A 22,204-nucleotide genomic window follows, 5' to 3' on the forward strand; every position below is an offset into this window, starting at 1 on the left:
TTCAGACACAGAGTGAGCGGCTGGCCGTACACATAGTCACTTCAGGGCCACATGAAAACCCCCGCCCCCACATTACCATCATCCCGCAAATAACACCAAGACACGTTTGTTAAGATTGGGAAAATATGCTGCAGGTTTATTATTACATACAAGATTATGTAATCACGGTGGGTTATCTTACGGGCAATCCAAGGGCAGGCCGCATTCTCGCCACCTGCCCGCCTGCTGAGCCAATCAGCGCCGTGGCGAACCACCCAGCTGATGAACATTTATGGTAATAATACTCACGCCCCTTGCGGGGCGTAACTAAGCAACCCCCAGTTGCGCAGGCCCGCAACCGCCCGAAGGACTACTGGGGCGCCGACTCGGATTCCTAGACCTCCCATGAGGTTCTAGGTTAGGCTCTGGCACCCCTATGTGCCCGCTGAAGTACTGTGTTGCACCTCTCTGTTTCCGGATTGCCCTGTAACTCCGCCTGCAACGAAAAAAGAAACACATTAAAACTCCCTCAGGAGCCCCCCCCTCAGCTAACACTCTTGGGTAAGCGGTAGGGAGGGAAAGAGTGTCCACGTCCACGCAACGTCCGGGGCGGCAAAGAGACCACCACAGTGGCCTGTGGGGAAGATATACCTTCTTCCTGCATGCCGCCCCCCGGACGTGCGTCACTGGGCCGCCCCCTCCACCAGGCGACTCTGCCCGGAGAGGGGGTGTCTGACCCTGTCTAGGGGCGGGGCGGCCCTCCGCGACTAAGGGCCCGCCCTCCTGATGGCCACCGGGTGGCCTCGGGCAGGCGCATAGTCACTTCAGGGCCACATGAAAACCCCCGCCCCCACATTACCATCATCCCGCAAATAACACCAAGACACGTTTGTTAAGATTGGGAAAATATGCTGCAGGTTTATTATTACATACAAGATTATGTAATCACGGTGGGTTATCTTACGGGCAATCCAAGGGCAGGCCGCATTCTCGCCACCTGCCCGCCTGCTGAGCCAATCAGCGCCGTGGCGAACCACCCAGCTGATGAACATTTATGGTAATAATACTCACGCCCCTTGCGGGGCGTAACTAAGCAACCCCCAGTTGCGCAGGCCCGCAACCGCCCGAAGGACTACTGGGGCGCCGACTCGGATTCCTAGACCTCCCATGAGGTTCTAGGTTAGGCTCTGGCACCCCTATGTGCCCGCTGAAGTACTGTGTTGCACCTCTCTGTTTCCGGATTGCCCTGTAACTCCGCCACAGCCCGTGCGATGGTCCCCGCCGCCGCACGGGCCCCCCACCAACGCTACTACCTTTACCTGCAACCTTTGCTCAGAAGAGCCTCTTTTAAATAGGGGAGGAATAGGTCAACGCCCACAGCGTGAGATGAACCCCATCCACCTCAAAATATCCTTAGATTTTGTAAATTGTTTCAAGTTAGAAGAACACCGCCTCTCCGTATGAGAAGATTTCTTCAAGGCGCTGTGCTTTTACTCCCAGACCTGACAATTGCTTGGCACAACTTAGCGCCTCCCCAGAGACCTGATCCTGACATGAATACATGCCAGAAGAAGCCCAGGCCCTTCTGCCACTAATCTGCAGCTACCCCGGGTCTTACTCGTTACAACAGTATCGTAACCAACCCCGGGACGAGTAGTCAAACTACCAGGAGGTGACAAAGAGAAGAGGAGTGGCCCCTACTGCTGAGGTGCTTCGTAACAATTAATAGACGTACCAGCACAAGCCGTGAAACTCAAACACCCTACGACAGGGGCCAGCAGGTTACACCCAGCATAGTTACAATCTGCCGTCACGCCGCTGTCCGCATAACATAGGACATTGTGCTTATGATAACGCTTGTGCTGCTAAGCTCAAAGAGCACAGAGGCATAGAAGGCTATACTATATAACTAGGACAAGCCCATGCCTGTGCCAATACAGGAAAGAGGTATTAACAGCAGGCACCACCTGCCCTCAGGGTTTTTGTCTGGAACAGCAAGGCCATGCTACCACTAAGATAGCTTGTCTGTAAGGGAGACTTACGACCACCACCCAGGGGTTGCAGGAACTGGAACCAAGAACACACTTAAGGTCACGACCTGCATCATGACATGCCTGCTGACCAAAAGCCCCTCTGACTCTATAGGGCATAAACCCCCGTGACAAACCCTCTACAGCCAAATATCGACTATCCCAGGTTCGAGGGGTCCCTCGTAACGTAAAACTTCTGCCGAAGCGCAGTTCTCCAGAAGCAAAAGTGCTTAGGAGGGATTTTAAAGCTGAACCAAGGCGCTCCCCAAACTGGCGCTACCAAACCACAGGCCAACTTCTCGCCTAGGGAAGAGCACAAGGAACCAGCGGAAACTTTTTTTTTTTTTTTTTTTTCATTTTCATTAATAAAAGGCAATGTCAGTTACAATGCCAATAGCTTAGACGTGTAAAGTGAGACCTATTGCCTTGCAAATGCTTGTATAGAGGAGACCTCGAAACGGGTCGCTAACAGGCTCAGGCTGTCCTTGCTTTTTCCAGACTGCAGTGACAGCAGGCACATCAAGTGCGCGTGCTCACACTGCTCCTTCTCACTAGTGGAGAAGTTACGGCATCACGTCATGCCAGGTGAGGGATGAAGGAGAAGGGAAAGACTAAATATCCGTTTTCTCTCTGATATCCCTTCTCTTTAGAAACTCAGGAGCAGCAATATTGTTGTGATGTCACCAGGCTTTAAGTGGAAGCTTTTTCCAGTCTTATCTCAAACCTATAGTTGCTGCTTATTTTCTTATGCAACTACAACCATTGACAAGCCAAAGGACCTGACTTGTAGGTATGCTGTTACTTGTTGTAGTCATATATCTGGATGCAATGACAGGAACCGCAAAACAAGTCGGGCATCATACTATGCATGCACAGATAGTTTGCGTACATGTTTCTACTTCGCACCCATGTTACAATGGCCCCGCCCCTTTGAACAACCCCCAGTTTTTTCAGACATTCTGTGTCTTCGTACAGCTGTTACTTCAATTCCTGAGCCATTCTATCTAGAGAGTTTGCTGGGGGCCCACTACTATAGGTAGAATTGGCAGTCCAGGCTCGGCAGTGGTTGCAGTTGCTCCACTAGAGCGTGACTGATTGACACTGCAGGCTGAAAAACCCTACATACTACCGGGAGGTCAAGAACTGAAGGCGCAGCGGGAAGGCTGCCTTCCAGAACAGAGCCTAGGAAGAACAGACAGACGACAGCAGTAAGAAGGCGAGCAGATTGCTCATGTCAGTGACCTATCTTCCCAGAAAAGTAAAAACAGTGCAGGTCTCGGAATGTACATAGGCAAGACTAACTCTACCCCTTGGTAATGCCCCAGGATGATATGAGCATGGTTCTACAAGTCCTAATAGCTTAGGACTAGACCTAGGATTTGCTACTATCCTAAATTGGCACTTCAAGGTAGACTCCCAATACTACAACCATCCCCAACAGGACTACCTTGCCATGACAGTACAGTACGATAATACCCAAAAGTGAAGGCCCCGAACGGCACGCCACAAGACAAAGCACAGTAGCAGTTCTGCAATGTAAGCTATTCTGGTGCCAACTTTCCACACAGCCATAAGGAGTCACAACGTGGCTCGGGGCCCCCCCTAGTACACTTGGACGTATCATTCTATGGAGCCAGCACTAAACTATTGGAGCAGACCAAAAGACGCCAAATACATGAAAAGTGACTGAAAATAACCTTTGCCACACTTATTCCTCACTGATGTGTTCTACTTACATAAGTTCTGACAATCGCACTATCTTGTTTTGAGTTAATGGTATCACGCGACTTGCACTGGGGCACCCAGACACGCGTACTCATAACTGCCTTAGCCTGGTGTACTACCCACTTCACGCAGGTACTCCAACCCATAAGCAGACTGAATCACACCTTAATTTGTCTTCAGGCACCCAGGATATACTCGGGGATGTGAATAACATATCTGAGATCAGCAGGCAGTGACCGGCAAACGCGAGCGTGCTGGTACAGCAATAATGAACGCCACGCTGGAAGCCATTCTGACCCCTGGCCCTGCTTGGTGAGACAGAGGGAAGCAATGGGGCAAGTCGAGTTTAAAATTGTAAAGCGCACTACTCACCCGGAGGGACACAACACGCTAGCGGGAGGGAAGGGAGCTTACTTCTTTATCACTGTTTTTGTCCGGAGACCTGGTGCTACCACATACCACAGGGGCGCGAGCTCGGCCCACACGTAAGGAGCGCTTAATTGAGCAGTAATTCTTTGCCTGACAGGCACACGCAGGTAAAACGAATTGGCCGAAGTCCCCTGGTCAAGAAGCGCAACTCAGCCCACAGACTGAATTGACAGAAATCCCAGCATGCAACGCGCTTGGTCTAAGAACACTTAATTGGACGCGACCCAAGGCTCGCAACCTGGTACCGGCACCCGCGTCGGGAGTACTAGCGCATCCCAGGCGAAGGAGCGCATATGTGCAGATACATTATCAAGCCCGGGCACATTCCAGGTCGGTGGGTACCTGGTCACTGCATGTGACACGATCGTGCGAAGGAACCAATAATGATGCGCCATCTAAGCACACACTACTACAAGAAGCCACTATTACAGCCGCACCCTAGGTTAGCCAGCACGCACTAAACACCACTGAATAGATTCGGCCAGGAACCCTGCCTGTGACACGGCCATGAGGCAAGAAAACACTAGTCATACAGCGCAAACAAAACCCTGAACAATCGGGCCAGACAAGCGTAAGAATATCACCCGCAAGCAATACCTTGCGCCTAACAAAGGACGGCTGGGATATGGAGTTAACAGCTTCGAACTGTGCTGAGTCCCTAACATAACAAATAGAGGTAACCGCATCCAGACCCAGAATGGTTCATTTAGCACCCGCTATGTTGCATAGGCCAGGGGAAGAAGTGAATAGCCCAGGGCACAAATGTATGCGACATTACCGAAACTCAAACACAGGCCCGAAGTCGAGCACCTTAGCCAGTAAATACCCCCGAATGCACGACTCCGCGCGTGCGGAGCACCCACGATGAAACTCGCATCCTTCCAAAGTGACAGCAGTGGTCATGCTTGAATCGCGCCTAAGGACACTACCGCCTGGTAACCTGCACACGTCACCTATTCTGCCGACATGCACCGAGTGCTACCTTCAGCCGACATGCACCGAGTGCTACCTCCCGATGTGGATTACTCGCATAGGCACCCAGCCTCATGAATGGAACCTCTGCACGAGGGATCCGCCCCCCACGCGCCACGTGTTGCGACGGCTGCCAAGGCGCTCAGAAAGGCAAGGACTGGCATAAATTTGTGTGTGATGTTCCTGCCAAACATTGCGGGGTAATGCAAGATCCCCACTTAGTGCAAGAGCTGCTGAAAGTCTTTACCAACAAGGAAATTGGCATCATACAACACATGTATGATAAAATTAATTTGGGGGCGCACATACCCCTAGCGCGCGACATACATAGCTTATCATGTATGTACAATCGATATAGAGCGCTCAGCCCAAGTGCGCCAAATAGCAAAATGCCGGCTATCTTAAACCCTCGCAGAAAACAGCGTTATAAAGACATAATACCAACATATATGCATGTACCCACGTAACCAATCGCGCCTGGCACCATGTGCGCCACATAGCCTTGGAACCTAGTTCTACTGAAAACCTTGTCGAACGAGCTACAGGTAGTGCCCCAGCCGGCGAAGGGCCCGCCCTCCTGATGGCCACCGGGTGGCCTCGGGCAGGCGCATTCTGTTTGTTCAGAGGAATCTCTGTGACCCTGTGAACTCCAGGGAGCGATACATACGGGGACTGCCAGTTCAGAGCTGGGTGGCGCCGTCACAGCCAGTCTTTCTCCCCAGCAGGAAAATTACAAATTGGAAGTTGAGTGCCACTGCACCATTCTAAGCGGGGAGCTGTCGGTGGACCGTGGGGCAGATGGGGTTGTTTTGGGGGAGCGACCTGAGAAACAGATACTGCCATCCGATTAGTAACGTTCCCTCCTTCTCCCCTCTCTGTGCTTCATTGCTCTGGCGCGGGACCTGGGACATAAGATTCTGCCTCTATATGTCAAGTTTAAAACGTTGGGTTTTCTTTTTTTAAAGGGCTTAGGTCCTTCAGTGTGAGTGGTTCGTCAGGTTATACATCTTCGGAAACATACCATTATTGCGAAAATTAGCTCTTTTGGGTAAGCCATCTGTTTTATTCATTTTTTTCATGAGCACAGGACTAAACATATGCGTGTTTTCTGATGAAAAACAATGTTTTAGCTTTTATTTTACTCAATGATCACTTTGCTCTCCTTTAAAATTTTATTCATGCATTCAAACTTACAATATAGCTATATGTTTATGAGTTTTGTACAGTCTGCAACAGTTTGAGATTTACTGTTTTACCTCTTTCTTCCTCAGCTATTCGGATATCCTGATCGAGAGAGAGGTGCTGATGCAGAAGTACATTCACTTGGTTCAGATAGTAGAAACTGAGAAAGTCGCAGCCAATCAACTGAGGCAACAGCTCGAGGACCAAGACACAGAAATCGAAAGGCTCAAGTCAGAGGTACTGAAGCCATTGACCGTTTGGGTCGAATTCAATTATTGCACATAAAGCCGTCGTGCAAGTGAAACAGTCCCTGCTTTGGGCGTTTCGGGGCATTCAGATAAACATTTCTCTCTGGTCGTGAATGAAAATAGCGGTGGTTTGTTGCTGTGAATATTTCTTCAGGTGCCAGAATGGAAAAGGTGGAGTAAACAAAAGAAGGGTGATAGGACTAGCCGTGCGAACAGCGCGTAGATTGTAAAATAACAACTATCTTGTGCTTCTGTTAACTTGTAACACCCTTATCAATACTACGTTCTGATGGCCCCAAATCACCTAATACATTAAAAATTGTGGCTGTGATCCGAACAGAAAATCATGTCATGATTTTTTAGAAAGTGCCATTGACAGAAAACTTTATTTGCGTCCCTGCAGTACTCTCATAAGGAGGGAGGAATTTGTGAAAGAAAGAGTGCGGTGGCTAAAGAAGCCGGCGGACAGTGCAATTAAAGGTCGGCAAGCCCAAAACCAAGGCTGTTTTTTTCTGTCTTTACCTTCCTCCATCTTTCCGGTCTGCCTGTTTTTTTGTCTGTCACGATCTGTGAGTTTCTTGTTTTTCTGGTCTGTGTGGTTTTCCTTCTTTTGCTCGTGGTAATTATTCCGATCACCAAAATGAAGTGTGGTGGCCCACACTGGCTCACTGGAAGAAGGAATGTTACGCAAACACGCTAGTTCAAAATGTGGTGTGAAAGTACAGCCGAACGAAGGAAGTGTCCACAGTGTCAGCCCATGATAATAGGGTCTCAGAACACTACCAAACAACCTCTTCCTTGCAAGGAGACAGCAAAGTTCAGAGAGGGTTTCAAGAGACCCTTGTGCCTTGCTTCCTTTATCTCTTCTCACATACAACAGCGCAAATGTTACTATGACAATATTTGGTCTAGAAAAACCCCTGTCTTCAACAAAGTCTTGAGGAATATTTAACGATCACAGAACAAAAACCAGCTACATTTTCTGAAGGGTCCATAACTTTTTAGATCTCAGCTAAGACAATTTTAGCTGTCTGCTGACCTCACCTATTTACGAATAGATGGTGTGGGCTTTGGGTCAGTCCCTTCCATACTCAATATTGGATAGCTTTGTTATGCATACCCGTGAGGGTATCTTGGCACGTGTAGCAGGTGTGTGAGACCTGCCTGGTGGGCTTATTTAAATAACCAGATCTTCAGCTTCTTGCGGAAGTCAAGAAGAGAGGAGGAGGCTCTGATATGTTGTGGGAGGCTGTTCCAGGCTTTAGGAGCCATTTATGAGAAGGTGCAACCCCGTACCCTGCTTTTGTATATGCGCGGGGTGTGTGCTAGTGAGAGTCTGGCAGGGCAGAGGTTTCTGGAAGCTTGATGGAAAAGAATACGGTTGTAGGTATGGGTGAGGCGTATGAAATGTGTGGACTTGTGTATCAGGAGCCAGTAGAGTTCCTGAGGTGTGGTGTGAAGTGGGCTCCCACCAGGTTTTTTTTTACTCAGAATTCCTTGCAAACCTCAAACTTTTACTAAAAACACACACTTTCATCACATTTCTGTGATAGAAAGTTCTGGAATATGAGGGGAGCCTCAAACGTCCTTACCCCATGTGTCCCAATAAAAAATGGTACCGCCCTTGTTTGGGTAGTCCTAGTTCCCACTGTAGGAAACGGGTCAAAATGCAACATGGCTGCATCAAATTTTTCCACTCAAAACTGAACCTTTGAGAAGCTGTGATTTTGGGCCACAACTCAACCGCCACCTAGGGAAACCTAGCAAATGTACACATTTTTGACTACTAGGTACCTGGGGAAAAATCCAGGATGAGTTGACTTCGGTAGCTCTCGCCTTTTTTTACCCAGAATTCCCTGCAAACCTCAAATTTTGACTAGACAGCAAGGGTAGTCCGGGGGTGGATGACTTTTGTGGTTTTCACTAGGTAATTCTACCCAGAAGCCCTTGCTAGCATCAAACTTTGATGAAAACGCACATTTTCCTCACATTTCTGTGATGGAAAATTCAGGAATCTGTGGGGAGCCACAGATTTCCTACCACCCTGAGTTCTCACATGTTTCCCCATAAGAATGCTATCCTACTTGTGTGAGTGAGCCAAGAGACCACAACAAAAAGGCCCTAAAAGACTAAGTTGCTAGATAAGCAATAGGGGTAGCTGCAGTATGTGGGGCCGTGCTGTGGCACAACCCATGCAAACCTGCGTAACAAGGACAACCAGTGGATTCCAGGGTGGTGTGTCTTGCATAGATCCCATTTTCTTGCCTACCATGCCGTGCACACCTCAAACTATGCCTGAAGTTAAGCATTGTCCTTACATTTCTGTGATGGATACTCCCGAATCTGCAGAAATCCACAAAATTCCTACCAATCAGGGTGACCCCACTTGTGCCGATAAAAATGTTCCACCTCTTGTGTGACTGGGCCTATCGCTAGGGGAGGTAGTGCGGCGTTGGCCATTGGCCAACACATGCCCTCAAAGGGTTAAGAGGCCTCCCATATTATATCTAAATTTATTTTCTCATATAAAAATGTTGTTTTGCATTTCATTAGGTACAGCAGTACTTTCTATATACTTTCACAGGAGTACCGCGGTACATCGTAAACTTTTAAATAAATATATAAATGAATAAAATGACTTTTCCCTAACTATACAAATTTTGCTAAACTGCCTCATATTTTCCTATATAATTAAAGAACAATCACCTATATTCACCTTAAAGCACGGAACACAACAAAGTGTAGTCTAAACAATATGGGTGCCTATTTATTTTGCAGTCTCTCTGCCATTTATTACTTAAAAATTACTAACCAATTCAGATCAAATAAAATGGTCCCTTTCCACACCATAATCTATGTTCGTGGACAATTTCATGAAAACCCTTTCAGCTGTTTTGCTGCTACATCTGTTTAAAACATCTGTGGAAAATGCATTGATGAAAAAATATGTTTCGGGACCTTCCTTTTTTCTTCGCACCCCTTAAACAATCATGAGGAAGCTTTGCATCATCAGCCAATGTAGAAAAAGGAGTAGGTCTGCAAAGTTTTGTGGAGATTCATCAAAGATGACAGAGTTATTACCAATCAAAATTTGAGGAATTCCTGTCTCTTGGAATCCTAACTACAACTACAGAGTGAATGTATATTATCCAGTTGCAGTCGCCACTGGGTACTTATAACTAGGATCGTGTTTCAATAGAAAAATCTTTTTTTTGTTTTCCTAATAACGTTAGCACCATTTGAAGGAACTTCCTAAAAGTTTTGAAAAAAATGTGTTCTTCTACCTCAGCTCATAACTGAAAGTTTCGGGGTGATCCTTCAAGTGGGGCCGAGAAAAAAAGGGGGGGGGGGCAAAACGTGTTTTCCATATTCATTAGGAAAATTTGATACTGCTACAACCAAATGGATTTACACTAAATTTGGCAGAAAGCTAGATCTGGGTCCAGAATATGTGCTTTTTATGATTGTATGTAAAGATAAAGAAGTTGGCCTTGTGTAAGCGCGGCTTGAAGCTGTCAGACCACTAACATGGCTTCTCTTTTCTTTTAGATTGTTGCTCTTAATAAAACCAAGGAGCGGATGCGGCCTTATCAAGGCAACCAGGAAGGCGAGGATCCAGACATCAAAAAAATTAAAAAGGTGAACTGTCAAATTGCTTCACATACAAACAGAAGCCAGAAATAAATGCTTATTGTAGATTTTTTTTAGAAGCAACGTGAAGTTTGGACGCCATGCAACGAAACCCTGAGATCTGTGTGCTTTTGTTTGTTTTTACTGTCAGTTTGTTCAGAACACTCTCCGGCTGCTTGCATTTGAACAAATAATTGGACCTTGCTTACCTTTAACTCATAAAAAACAGCTGATGTTGGAGGCAGCTATCTGTAGGAGCCAGAAGTTGAGCGTGTTGTTGTTACTGTGCCGTGATAAAAGAGGACTTTTGGATGAGGCCCGGTTGTTTGCTATTCTTTGCACAGTGGTGGTGTAATTGGGAATGAAAAACACCTGCATAATGATTTGTAGCACATAGACGAAATATGCTTCCTGACATAATTAAGGGACCCTACGTGCTGGGAAATAGAGATCTGCTCTCAACTTGGGTAATTGCTATGGTATTTATGGGGTTGATAGGTAAATACTAATAATTTGAAAGTCATAAATCTAGACAGCAGTAGGTTTAATGTGATTAGATTTCTGACTTACAGGAAATGTATGCAAATCATAGATTTTCCTGCATTCTTAAGCCTCTTTGTTTACAGACTTGTTAATCAGAAAATGTAACAAATAAGAAAAAAGAAGTAACTCCCACACTGTATGATCACAATTATACATATTTATAGTTAAGAAACATGCTTTTTTAAATACTTTTGCCACCTTGACCCAGGTAGAGAAACTGTAACTCTAGCGTTAGGGCAACCTTTCACTGATTTTGAATATTTGTATTCAAACATTTTCCCATGTGAAGAAATCCTTTGTCGAGCACGTTCAGAAAATTTGGAAGCGTTAGGAGAACGTTTCTATTTAATTTCCACACTTATACCATTCCTTTGTAGAGTGCATTTAGGTGGGAAAAATGGGGTAGTGCGACCTTGGGAATGGTGTTGAACACCCCACAAGAAACCGCTTAGGACCACATTCTGAGTGACTTTTACTTCCCAGTTTGTCTAGTGACAGGAATTACCAGTCGACTCAGAATTTGCAATGCATTACTAATCATCTCAAAGGCCCAGACGTTGTGTGTCTCTGGTGCCCCAGGTCACATTGTATGTGGGTCCCATGGTCATTTCAGCTCTTTTCTGCATGGATTCATTTATAAGGTAGGGTTCAGAGTAAGATGCAGTGGTGACTTCATGCTGAGTGTTGTGGCAATGAAATTCCTCCCACCATCCCACCGCTGGTCATTATCTCCATGGATTGTATTGTCTCGAGTGGCAATAACCTAAGATTACAAAACTGACCAGAGTCCTCGGCTACCATGTGAGAGTGGTTGACTGTGTTGGATGCACCTTTCTCTTGCTGCACCTTTAATATAACCCTTGTTTGATTGATCAGGGGCCTTTGTAAAGCAAAGAGTACACTAAGAACTTCTGAAACCCTGGTAAAGGGCTTTGTCAACCATCCCAGATGGATCAGCAGCACTATAATGCTCGTAAGTATAAGATATGGTGCCATGTTCTGAAGAATCTTCAGGACCACTATAATGCAATGCAACACATTGACACTCACGAATGTGGTGAGTAATGTCTAACTTTAGTTATGGTCCTCTTTCGGAATGGCCTGGAGCTAGCTGCAATATTAATAGTACCTGACAAGATCCTAAATCGAGGTGTTCGGAATTTATCAGTGGTGTAAAGTATTGCCTATTCTGAGTTTTGCTCACAAGTGTGCTTACTGCACCAGAATTGTCATGTCTCAGTGTTTGCTGGGCATTTTTCCATGGTGAATTTCGGCAGGTTTAATCTGTACAAATTTACTTAGGGACAATTGTGAAATGTAGTGTTTGCCACAAAATTCAGTATTTTGGCTTGTATGATAAGAGTTAATGCACATAACATAACATGTCTGTCAGAAATGGGATGAGTTGAGTACCCAGGCCAGGCAGGAACCACCACTTTAGTCAGGGTAAGCTAAATACACACTAAAAGCTAACCTGTGCTAACCCTCTGGTAGACTGGGATGGAGCAGTCAGTGCAACACACACACTCAGTAACACAATCAATACTCCACAAAAAAGACTCCACACATGTTAAGGGAAATAGAGAATATCTGAGTAAAACAAGACCAAAACGACAAACATACAACCAGTAGAAGTTGAGATATGATTTTTTAAAGATTAAATGTAAAAACAGTGCTTAGAAGTCACTAACAGTCAAAACGTTACTTCAGGTCGTGAGGGACAGGTGCAAATTCCAAAGTTCAGGCCGAACGCAATGGAGTGGCGGGCGGCTACAGGACACATGTAAGGCCCGCTGAGAAAGTACCTTGGATGGAGCAAAGCATCGACTCTGAAGGCGTTGATCTTTTCCATGCAGTCGGTTCACTGTGTCATCACCTAGCTTTGCTGAGGTAAAGGCACACATTGTCTACGTTTATATCTATGTCTATGTAGGGGTACTTATAAAGCGCAGCTGCTACTCCAAGGAGTAGGAAGGAGATTATGGGCTGGAGAAAAGTCCGCTTCTTCCGGAACACGGGCGTTGACTTAAGGCTTCAAAGGGTCAGAGGCAGTTTGTTCCAAAGGGACAGGCCCAGAAAGGAAAGAGACTTTCCCCATGACTTAGCCTTTTTGTTGCATGGGGTACTGGCTAGGAAAAGATTTGAGGAGCAGAGATTTCTCTATGGGGCATAGAGTGAGATACTGTATATTAGGTAGCCAGGGCCCATTCCGTATAGGGCTTTCTGAGTCACAAGTAGTGTCTTAAAGATAATTATTTTCCTTACTGGAAGCCAGTGAAGACTTGTCAAAAGGCTTGACACATGAGCATCATGGGGGAGCTTGAAGATAGTTCGGGCAGCTGCATTCTGGACAAGCTGAAGCCTGTCTGTCAGATACTTAGGCATGCCTAAGTAAAGGCCGTTCCCATAATCAAGACAAGATATGATCAGGGCTTGAATCACTTGTTGTCTGGTCGCCAAAGACAAAAGGAACAGAAACTTCAGAAGAAGTCGCAGGAGGGCAAAGCAAGTGCCCACTGTAGGAGAGTAGGGTCTGCTTCCTATGGTCACCCCCACTTTTTGCTTTTGCTTTACTGCTTTTCGACTTAGATGTGGCTGTGGGCCTGCTAATCAGACCCACAGCCAAGATGCACTCTCTCTAAATTCCCACCATGTACTCTAGGTACAACCACAATTGGGAATTGGTTCACCTTGTCAGCCCCTGTAGAAGTGTACCCTAGGTACTCAGGGCATAGGTGTAACCAAGGCCTACCAGGGGCTGCAGCATGTATTATGCCACCCCTGGCTGGCCACTCAAACTGACACAACTGGCTGATCACTCAGCTGGGGCAAGGTCGTGTAATTACCCCTTGCTTAGGTATAGTATTCCTGTATCTACCCTTGAATATAGACACACAGTAACCTATAAGTCACTCCTATGGCAGGCCTTAACAATCCTGGAGGCAGAGTGCTTGGTTATGTGTGAGATGGTGCTCTGGCATGAGATGAGCCTGTCTGCAGCTTGCGGAACCATGTCCTTATAGCTGTTCTATGATATCGCCTTACCATATACTCTTAAGTGCCTTATAATGCTCGTGGTTGAATGCTAACTTTGGTTTGGCTTTATCTAAACATGTCGTGTAAGGTGTCATACGCTTTGGAATACTACCCCCTCGCCAATTCTGGCGATGGGGGTAGCATTCCACCCTTCTAGAGGGAGAAGACATGTTGTTGCTGACTATCCCGTTTAAAGTTAACCAGAGCCCCAGGTCACAAAATGGACGCTGCTGCCACAGACACAAGTCTGACATCCTGCTGCTGGGAGTCCTTCCAGTCACGGAGGTTTGGACAATAGGTTTCCTGCCTGGAGAGGTGCGAGCACCACCCCAGACAGGACTTTGTGTATTGGGACAGGGAGGGCTGAATAGATTGAGACACTTCCGGGGGCACAGTAGGTGCTCCATGCATAGTCCAGTTCAAACCTGTGCTGGGGCACTCCAGCCCCAGCTCTGGCGCGAAACTGGACAAAGGAAAGGGGGTGTAACCATCCCCATTCCTGATCCCACCCATAGGAGGGACCTAGACAGGAATCCAGCCCCTTTTAGTTGTATAAAGGTAGGAGCTGAACACCAGGACCTTAGATTAATCCTGGAATCGACTTGAAACGAAACTCTGGACCCTTAGACATTCACCTGAGCTGAAGACTGAAGAATCTCCCTTGTGGCCAAGGAGTGACCACCATGGGCAACCAGGCACCATCCAGTAACTCGACGGCTTGCTTTGTCCCCGTTCCTGCCGGAACCCGAGCACAGAGCCTGACAAGACCTCGACTCCCGGACCACTCTGACCCCACTGCATGACTCCAGCACAGCTGAGCCCCGTGGAAGGCGTCGGGACCCGTGGAACCAGGAAACTTGGAAAGTCTTCAACTTGCTAACAGCGCAGCTCCTGAGGCATCCTCGAAGGTGTGACCTAGACTCTGTCCCCTCTGCTTTCAGGTCTTCTTTAACTCCGATCCACCCTTGGATCCACCCGGACATCTTCCTCCAGGTCGCCTGCAGCATCTTCTTCCAAGGCTCCATAGGAATCAACGAGAAAACCCGACACACTTTGACACCTATGCACCCGCAGCCCGTGGGTGAGGTCACGCGAGTACTTTGGTGCTCCTGTAGGGATTGACTATCCTAGTGTCTAGTTTTGTTAGTTGTATCTTCCTATTTAGACCGGAAGTGTCCTAAATCTTCGCTACTTACCTTTTTAAGTTCCTATTGACTTTCTATTGACTCTCGCGTGAGTGTACTGACACTGCACGCGCCGCCTGTGGGCCTCCTACTCCTAACCTAAGGTTCAGATAGCGTAGCCCCAGCGATTCTCTAGGCCCTAGGCCTTTCCTTTTCCCGAGTCGTGGTTCTTATACGACTTACTTAGTATATGGTTTTACGCGCCCCTAGGGCCTAACTGTAAATTGTGCTATTTAAAGTATTTCTAAGAGTAACTTGTTATGTGCTTATGCCTCTGATCTCATAAAGAGTTCAGAGGAATGTTTTAGTGAATAAATACACATATATTTTCTATATATATATCCTGTGTGGTGTCCTTTCATTTGGTATTCAAGGGGTTACATATGGTAAAACAGCTGGCTTTACACGCCCTCAAGAGTCTTTTAGCCTAAGACTGTTCTGTCCACGCTACCTCTAGGATAGCTGGTCTATGAGGTTGACTTTACAACCATCACCATGAGGGTTGTTTGGACTGGTGCAAGGTGCTCACTAGAATAGTGAACATCATATACCAGGCCAACTTCTCACATTGGTGTGCAGTGGTTGGGATTAGAGCTTGCTGTTGTTTTACCACTTGTAATCTTGAGATATCATTTAAAAGATCACATAGGCACCTGTAGGTACATATAAAAACAAGTCTTAGTATACTTAAGTTCTACTGAACTTAGCTGTTGTAGAGCCTGGACCTAGCACACCCTGACTACAACTCCTAGAGAGGTTCTGTTGGAAAACAAATAGTGTAGGTAGGTGCAACACCACACCTCACTAGAAACCATGTCTCATCCAGAGAACCCCAGTGGTTCTTTTCATGTAGAGGTAGATCCCTTGAGGACTGCTTCGAGATATGAAGCCTTAGCCTTCCAAGAATTGAGACAATTGTTTACTTCTAGAAGGCAAAAACAGGGTTCAAACCCTACCCTCAAGTTCCTGGTTGAGCTCTTAGAAGAGTATGATGCTCAACAGCCACCTAAGACAGGTGACACAGGTAGTGCAGATGAAGTCTTTCCCTCTTCTGATGATAATACTGATACTCCTGTACCAGAAGAAGAAGAGGGGGTAGAAGAGGATGATTCTGATCCTGAGGTAAACAGCCAGGTCCCAGTCAGAAGACTTAGCCAGGCTAACTTAAGCATACATGGGAGTCAGTATGGGCAGTCCTCATACAGACCTCCAAGTGGGCTTAACCAGAGGCAGAGAAGAGGGAGATCCCACTCTAGGGACTCTCTCCACTCTCAGGCTTCAAATGGCCCCCATTGCCTTGCTCAGAGAGGGATGACCTCCCCTCAGAGAAGGGAACATGAGGCAAAGATGAAAGAGGCTGCTCTTAGGATTGAGAGGCAGGAACTAGAGGTTGCCCTGGCCAAAGAGAAGCTTGCTCGTGCTAGAGAGCATAGAGAGAGTGGGTTAGAACCCACTGGTGGCAGCAATATCCCTAAGGATAAAGATAGGTCCTATGAAAATAGACACCTAAGCAAGATTGTGCCCCCTATAAAGAAGGGGATGACATCCACAAGTGGATTACTGCTTTGGAGAGGGCCTGCAAAGTGCAGCAGGTACCCCAAAGTCAGTGGGCAGTAATCTTATGGCTCTCCTTTTCTGAAAAAGGTAGAGATAAGCTCCTCACAGTTAGTGATGGGGATGCTAACCACTACTCTGTCCTGAAGAGTGATCTGATTGATGGGTTTGGCCTAACCACTGAACAGTATAGGTTGATGTTCAGAGATACCCAGAAGACACAAGACTCAGGACTGGACTGATTTTGTTGAATGTGCCACTAAGGCTCTGGAAGGCTGGTTATTGGGAAGTCAAGTTAGGGACTATACAGGATTGTATAATTTGATTATGAGAAAGCAAATCCTTCGCAACCGTCAAAACCAGCTATTGCATCAGTACCTGATTGACTCTGATCTGACCTCTCCCCAAGAATTGGGAAAGAAGGCAGACAAATGGGTCAGAACCAGGATCAAGCAGAAAAACCAGAACCAAGGGGGTGATCAGAAAAAGGCAGACCAGAAGGGTAATGAGCAGAAACAAAAAGACCAGAAGTCTTCACCAGGCCCCCAAAAGGCACAGGGGGAGGGTGGCTCCAAAAAGAACAAACAGAAACAAGAAGGTCCAAAGAAGCCCTGGTGTGGATACTGTAAATCAGTCTCTCACTGGTGTCGTGAGTGCACCAAGAAGGGCACAGCACCAACCACCATTGCCCCTAAGGTAACTGTTCCCCCTAGTCCAGCTGTTAGTGGTGGTTCCCAGCAAAAGGGTGTAGTAGGGTTAACCCTGGGAACTGAGGTGGACTCTGGCCTAGTCAGAGTACCAACTCAGGCTGTTCTTGTCTTTGATGGGGACATAGCAATGTCCTCTACTGGACTACAGGGACACTTGTGCCAGTGTCACCATGGTGACACCTAACTTTGTGGACCCTTAACGGATCCTACTATGTGAGACCTACCTAGTGACCAACGCTAGCAATGTCACTACCTCCCATAGTATGGCAGTTGTTAACTTCTCCTGGGGAGGGGTAGCTGGCCTCAAAAGAATTGTTGTGAGTTCAGACCTTCCAGTAGAGTGTCTGTTAGGTAATGATCTTGAAACCTCAGTTTGGTCTGAGGTGGAGTGTAGGACCCATGCAGAGATACTGGGAATATCAGCACATGTCCTTGCTGTGACCAGGTCACAGGCCAAAAAGTGCTTACCTGAACAAGTGCTGGATCTTGAAACAATAGACCAGACACTACCCAAAAGAAAGAACAAGAGGGTTAAGGCAGTGCCTTCCCCCCTGCCTCAGGTTGAGTATCAGCCCTCCCAGGAGGATGATTCTGAGATCCAAGAGGGAACTGTCCTAGAAGAGCTTGAGCCTGATCAGGTTGAGTTTCTTGGGACAGGGGGACCCTCAAGGGCAGATCTACGGCAGGCTCAATTAGATTGTTCCTCTCTTGAAACCCTCAGACAGCAGGCTGCTGCTGAGGCTGCTGGGAATGCTCAAGGTACCCATAAAGTGTATTGGGATGATGGGCTCCTTTATTCAGAGGCCAGATACCGCAAGCCTGGTGCTTCCAGGAGGTTGGTTATACCTCTGCAATTTAGGGGCTTTCTTCTTACCATGGCCCATGATATTCCCCTAGCAGGATACTTGGGCCAGAACAAGACTTGGGACAGGCTTGTCCCTCACTTTCACTGGCCCCATATGTCAGAAGATACCAAGGAGTGTTGTCGCTCCTGTGTTACCTGCCAAGCCAGTGGCAAATCAGGTGGCACAACAAAGACCCCCTCACACTACTACCTGTGGTGGGGGTACCCTTTGAACGAGTGGGGATAGACATTGTAGGACCAATGGACCCCCAAACAGCATCTGGGCACAGATTTATACTGGTAGTAGTGGATCATGCCACCAGGTATCCAGAAGCTATTCCCCTGAGGACCACAACAGCTCCTGTTGTGGCAAGGGCCCTACTTGGAGTTTTCTCCAGATTGGGGTTTCCAAAGGAGGTTGTCTCTGACAGAGGTGCAAACTTCATGTCAGGGTATCTAACTGCAATGTGGAAGGAGTGTGGTGTCAACTATAAGTTCACCACCCCCTATCATCCACAGTGCAATGGGCTTGTGGAAAGATTCAACAAGACCCTCAAAGGGATGATAAAAGGGTTACCTGAAAAGCTGAGGCGAAGATGGGACATCCTTTTACCCTGCTTTCTGTTTGCTTACAGAGAGGTCCCACAAAAGGGGGTTGGCTACAGCCCTTTTGAGCTTTTGTTTGGGCATCCTGTAAGAGGACCCCTATGTCTTGTGAAGGAAGGGTGGGAGTTACCTCTCAAAAAGCCTAACCTTGACATAGTGGACTATGTACTTGGTCTCCGCTCCAGGATGGCTGAATATATGGAGAAGTCTTCAAAAAACCTTGAGGCCAGCCAAGAACTTCAGAAAGCTTGGCATGACCAAAAGGCTGTGCTGACTGTGTACCAGCCAGGACAAAAAGTGTGGGTGTTGGAGCCAGTGGCCCCAGCAGCACTCCAGGACAAATGGTCTGGACCCCATACAATAGTTGAACAGAAGGGAGATGTCACCTATTTGGTGGACCTTGGGCCTCCCGGAAGCCCCCACAGGGTGCTTCATGTCAACAGACTAAAAGCATTTGTCGACAGGGCAGACATGGGCTTGCTCATGGCTACAGATGAGGGGCAGGAGGAAGAGAGTGACCCTCTCCCAGACCTGCTTACTCAGAACCCTGATGATGGGTCAGTAGATGGTGTAGTCTTTGCTGACAGCCTCTCTGAACATCAGCAACAGGACTGCAGACAAGTTCTTCAGTCCTTCAGACATCTGTTTTCCCTGACCCCAAGTCAGACAAGCTGGTGCACCCATGAGGTGGACACTGGTGACAGTCTGCCTGTTAAGAATAAAATCTACAGGCAACCTGACCATGTCAGGGACTGCATTAGGACAAAGGTCCAAAAGATGTTGGAGCTGGGAGTTATTGAGCCCTCAGAGAGCCCTTAGACCAGTCCAGTAGTCCTGGTGCCAAAACCTCACACCCAAGATGGTAAGAGAGAGATGAGGTTTTGTGTGGACTACAGAGGTCTCAATGCTGTCACTAAGGCAGAGCGCCCACCCCATCCCCAGGGCAGATGAGCTCATTGATATATTGGCTTCTGCCAAGTTTTTGAGCACATTTGACCTGACAGTAGGCTACTGGCAAATCAGGTTAGCTGAGGATGCAAAAGCCAAGACAGCATTTTCAACCCCAGGAGGATATTATCAATTTGTGGTAATGCCCTTTGGTTTGACGAATGCACCTGCCACTTTCCAAAGGCTGGTGAATCGAGTTCTCACAGGACTGGATGACTAATGTGCAGCTTATCTTGATGCTATTGCTGTCTTTAGCTCCACCTGGGAGGATCACCTGGTCCACCTGAGGAATGTTTTAGAGACCCTGCAAAAGACAGACCTCACTATCAAGGCCACAAAGTGCCAGATAGGGCAGAGCAAGGTTGTGTACCTGGGCCACCTGGTAGGTGGGGGTCAGGTTCAACCACTGGACAGCAAGATCCAGACCATCAGAGACTGGACTCCTCCAATCACCCAGACACATGTCAGAGCTTTCTTGGGCCTGTCTGGGTACTACAGGAAGTTTGTGAAAAACGATGGGTCCATTGTGACACCACTGAATGATTTAACTTCCAAAAAGATGCCAAAGAAAGTTCAGTGGACAGTTAGCTGTCAAAAGGCATTTGATGACCTGAAGCAGGCCATGTGTACTGCACCTATTCTGAAAAGTCCAGACTACTCCAATGAGTTCATAGTCCAAACAGATGCTTCTGAGTTGGGTGTGAGAGCTGTACTTTCACAACTGAATATAGATGATCAAGACCAGCCCATTGCTTTCATAAGCAGACGGCTGACCCCTAGAGAGAAACGTTGGTCAGCTATAGAGAGGGAGGCCTTTGTTGTGGTTTGGGCCCTGAAGAAGCTGAGGCCATACTTGTTTGGCACTCCCTTCAAGATTCAGACAGACCACAAGCCCCTCCTATGGTTAAATCAGATGAAGGGTGAAAATCCCAAACGTCTTAGGTGGTCCATTTCCCTACAGGGGATGGACTTTACAGTGGAACATAGACCTGGGACTGACCATGCCAATGCAGATGTACTCTCCAGATATTTCCACTTAGAACATGAAGACTCAACTGGTCAAGGTTAGTTTAATGTCCCTAAGTTTGGGGGGGTTGTGTAGGAGAGTAGGGTCTGCTTCCTATGGTCACCCCCACTTTTTGCTTTTGCTTTACTGGTATTCGACTTAGATGTCGCTGTGGGCCTGCTAATCAGACCCACAGCCCAGATGCACTCTCTCTAAATTCACACCATGTACTCTAGGTACAACCACAATTGGTAATTGGTTCACCTTGTCAGCCCCTGTAGAAGTGTACCCTAGGTACTCAGGGCATAGGTGTAACCAAGGCCTACCAGGGGCTGCAGCATGTATTATGCCACCCCTGGCTGGCCACTCAAACTGACACAACTGGCTGATCACTCAGCTGGGGCAAGGTCGTGTAATCACCCCTTGCTTAGGTATAGTATTCCTGTATCTACCCTTGAATATAGACACACAGTAACCTATAAGTCACTCCTATGGCAGGCCTTAACAATCCTGGAGGCAGAGTGCTTGGTTATGTGTGAGATGGTGCTCTAGCATGAGCTCAGCCTGTCTGCAGCTTGCGGAACCATGTCCTTATAGCTGTTCTATGATATCCCCTTACCATATACTCTTAAATGCATTATAATCCTCGCGGTTGAATGCTAACTTTGGTTTGGCTTTATCTAAACATGTCGTGTAAGGTGTCATACGCTTTGGAATACTACCCCTTGGCCAATTCTGCCAAAGGGGGTAGCATTCCACCCTTCTAGAGGGAGAAGACATGTTGTTGCTGACTATCCCGGTTAAAGTTAACCAGAGCCCCAGCGTCACAAAATGGACGCTGCTGCCACTGACACAAGTCTGACATCCTGCTGCTGGGAGTCCTTCCAGTCACGGAGGTTTGGACAATAGGTTTCCTGCCTGGAGAGGTGCGAGCACCACCCCAGACAGGACTTTGTGTATTGGGACAGGGAGGGCTGAATAGAATGAGACACTGCCTGGGGCACACTAGGTGCTCCATGCATAGTCCAGTTCAAACCGGTGCTGGGGCACTCCAGCCCCAGCTCTGGCACGAAACTGGACAAAGGAAAGGGGGTATAACCACCCCCTTCCTGGTCTCACCCATAGGAGGGACCTAGACAGGAATCCAGCCTCTTTTAGTTGTATAAAGGTAGGAGCTGAACACCAGGACCTTAGATTAATCCTGGAATCGACTTGAAATGAAACTCTGGACCCTTCGACATTCACCTGAGCTGAAGACTGAAGAATCTCCCTTGTGGCCAAGGAGTGACCACCCTGGGCAACCAGGCACCATCCAGCAACTCAACGGCTTGCTTTGTCCCCGTTCCCGCCGGAACCCAAGCACAGAGCCTGACAAAACCTCGACTCCCGGACCCCTCTGACCCCACTGCACGACTCCAGCACAGCTGAACCCCGTGGAAGTTGTCTGGACCCATGGAACCAGGCAACTTGGAAAGTCTTCAACTTGCTAACAGCGCAGCTCCTGAGGCATCCTCGAAGCTGTGCCCTGGGGACTGAGACACCCCGACAACGAGCTCCAACTGCACCAAAGACCAGCCC

General features: G+C 47.5%; 1 protein-coding gene across 2 annotated transcripts in view; it reads left to right on the forward strand.

Annotated features, from left to right (window-relative positions):
- The window catches only part of RASGRF2 (Ras protein specific guanine nucleotide releasing factor 2), a 1,720,695-nt gene that overhangs the window by 539,829 nt on the left and 1,158,662 nt on the right, over positions 1-22,204 (forward strand). For both annotated transcript variants that reach the window (XM_078675315.1, XM_078675317.1), the window contains exons 3-4: positions 6,407-6,554; positions 10,115-10,204. In XM_078675315.1, the coding sequence (XP_078531441.1) occupies positions 6,407-6,554; positions 10,115-10,204 (238 nt within the window). The remainder of the gene's footprint in view (positions 1-6,406; positions 6,555-10,114; positions 10,205-22,204) is intronic.

This window comes from Lissotriton helveticus, chromosome 2_1, assembly GCF_964261635.1.
Source record: "Lissotriton helveticus chromosome 2_1, aLisHel1.1, whole genome shotgun sequence".
NCBI classification, from domain to species: domain Eukaryota; kingdom Metazoa; phylum Chordata; class Amphibia; order Caudata; family Salamandridae; genus Lissotriton; species Lissotriton helveticus.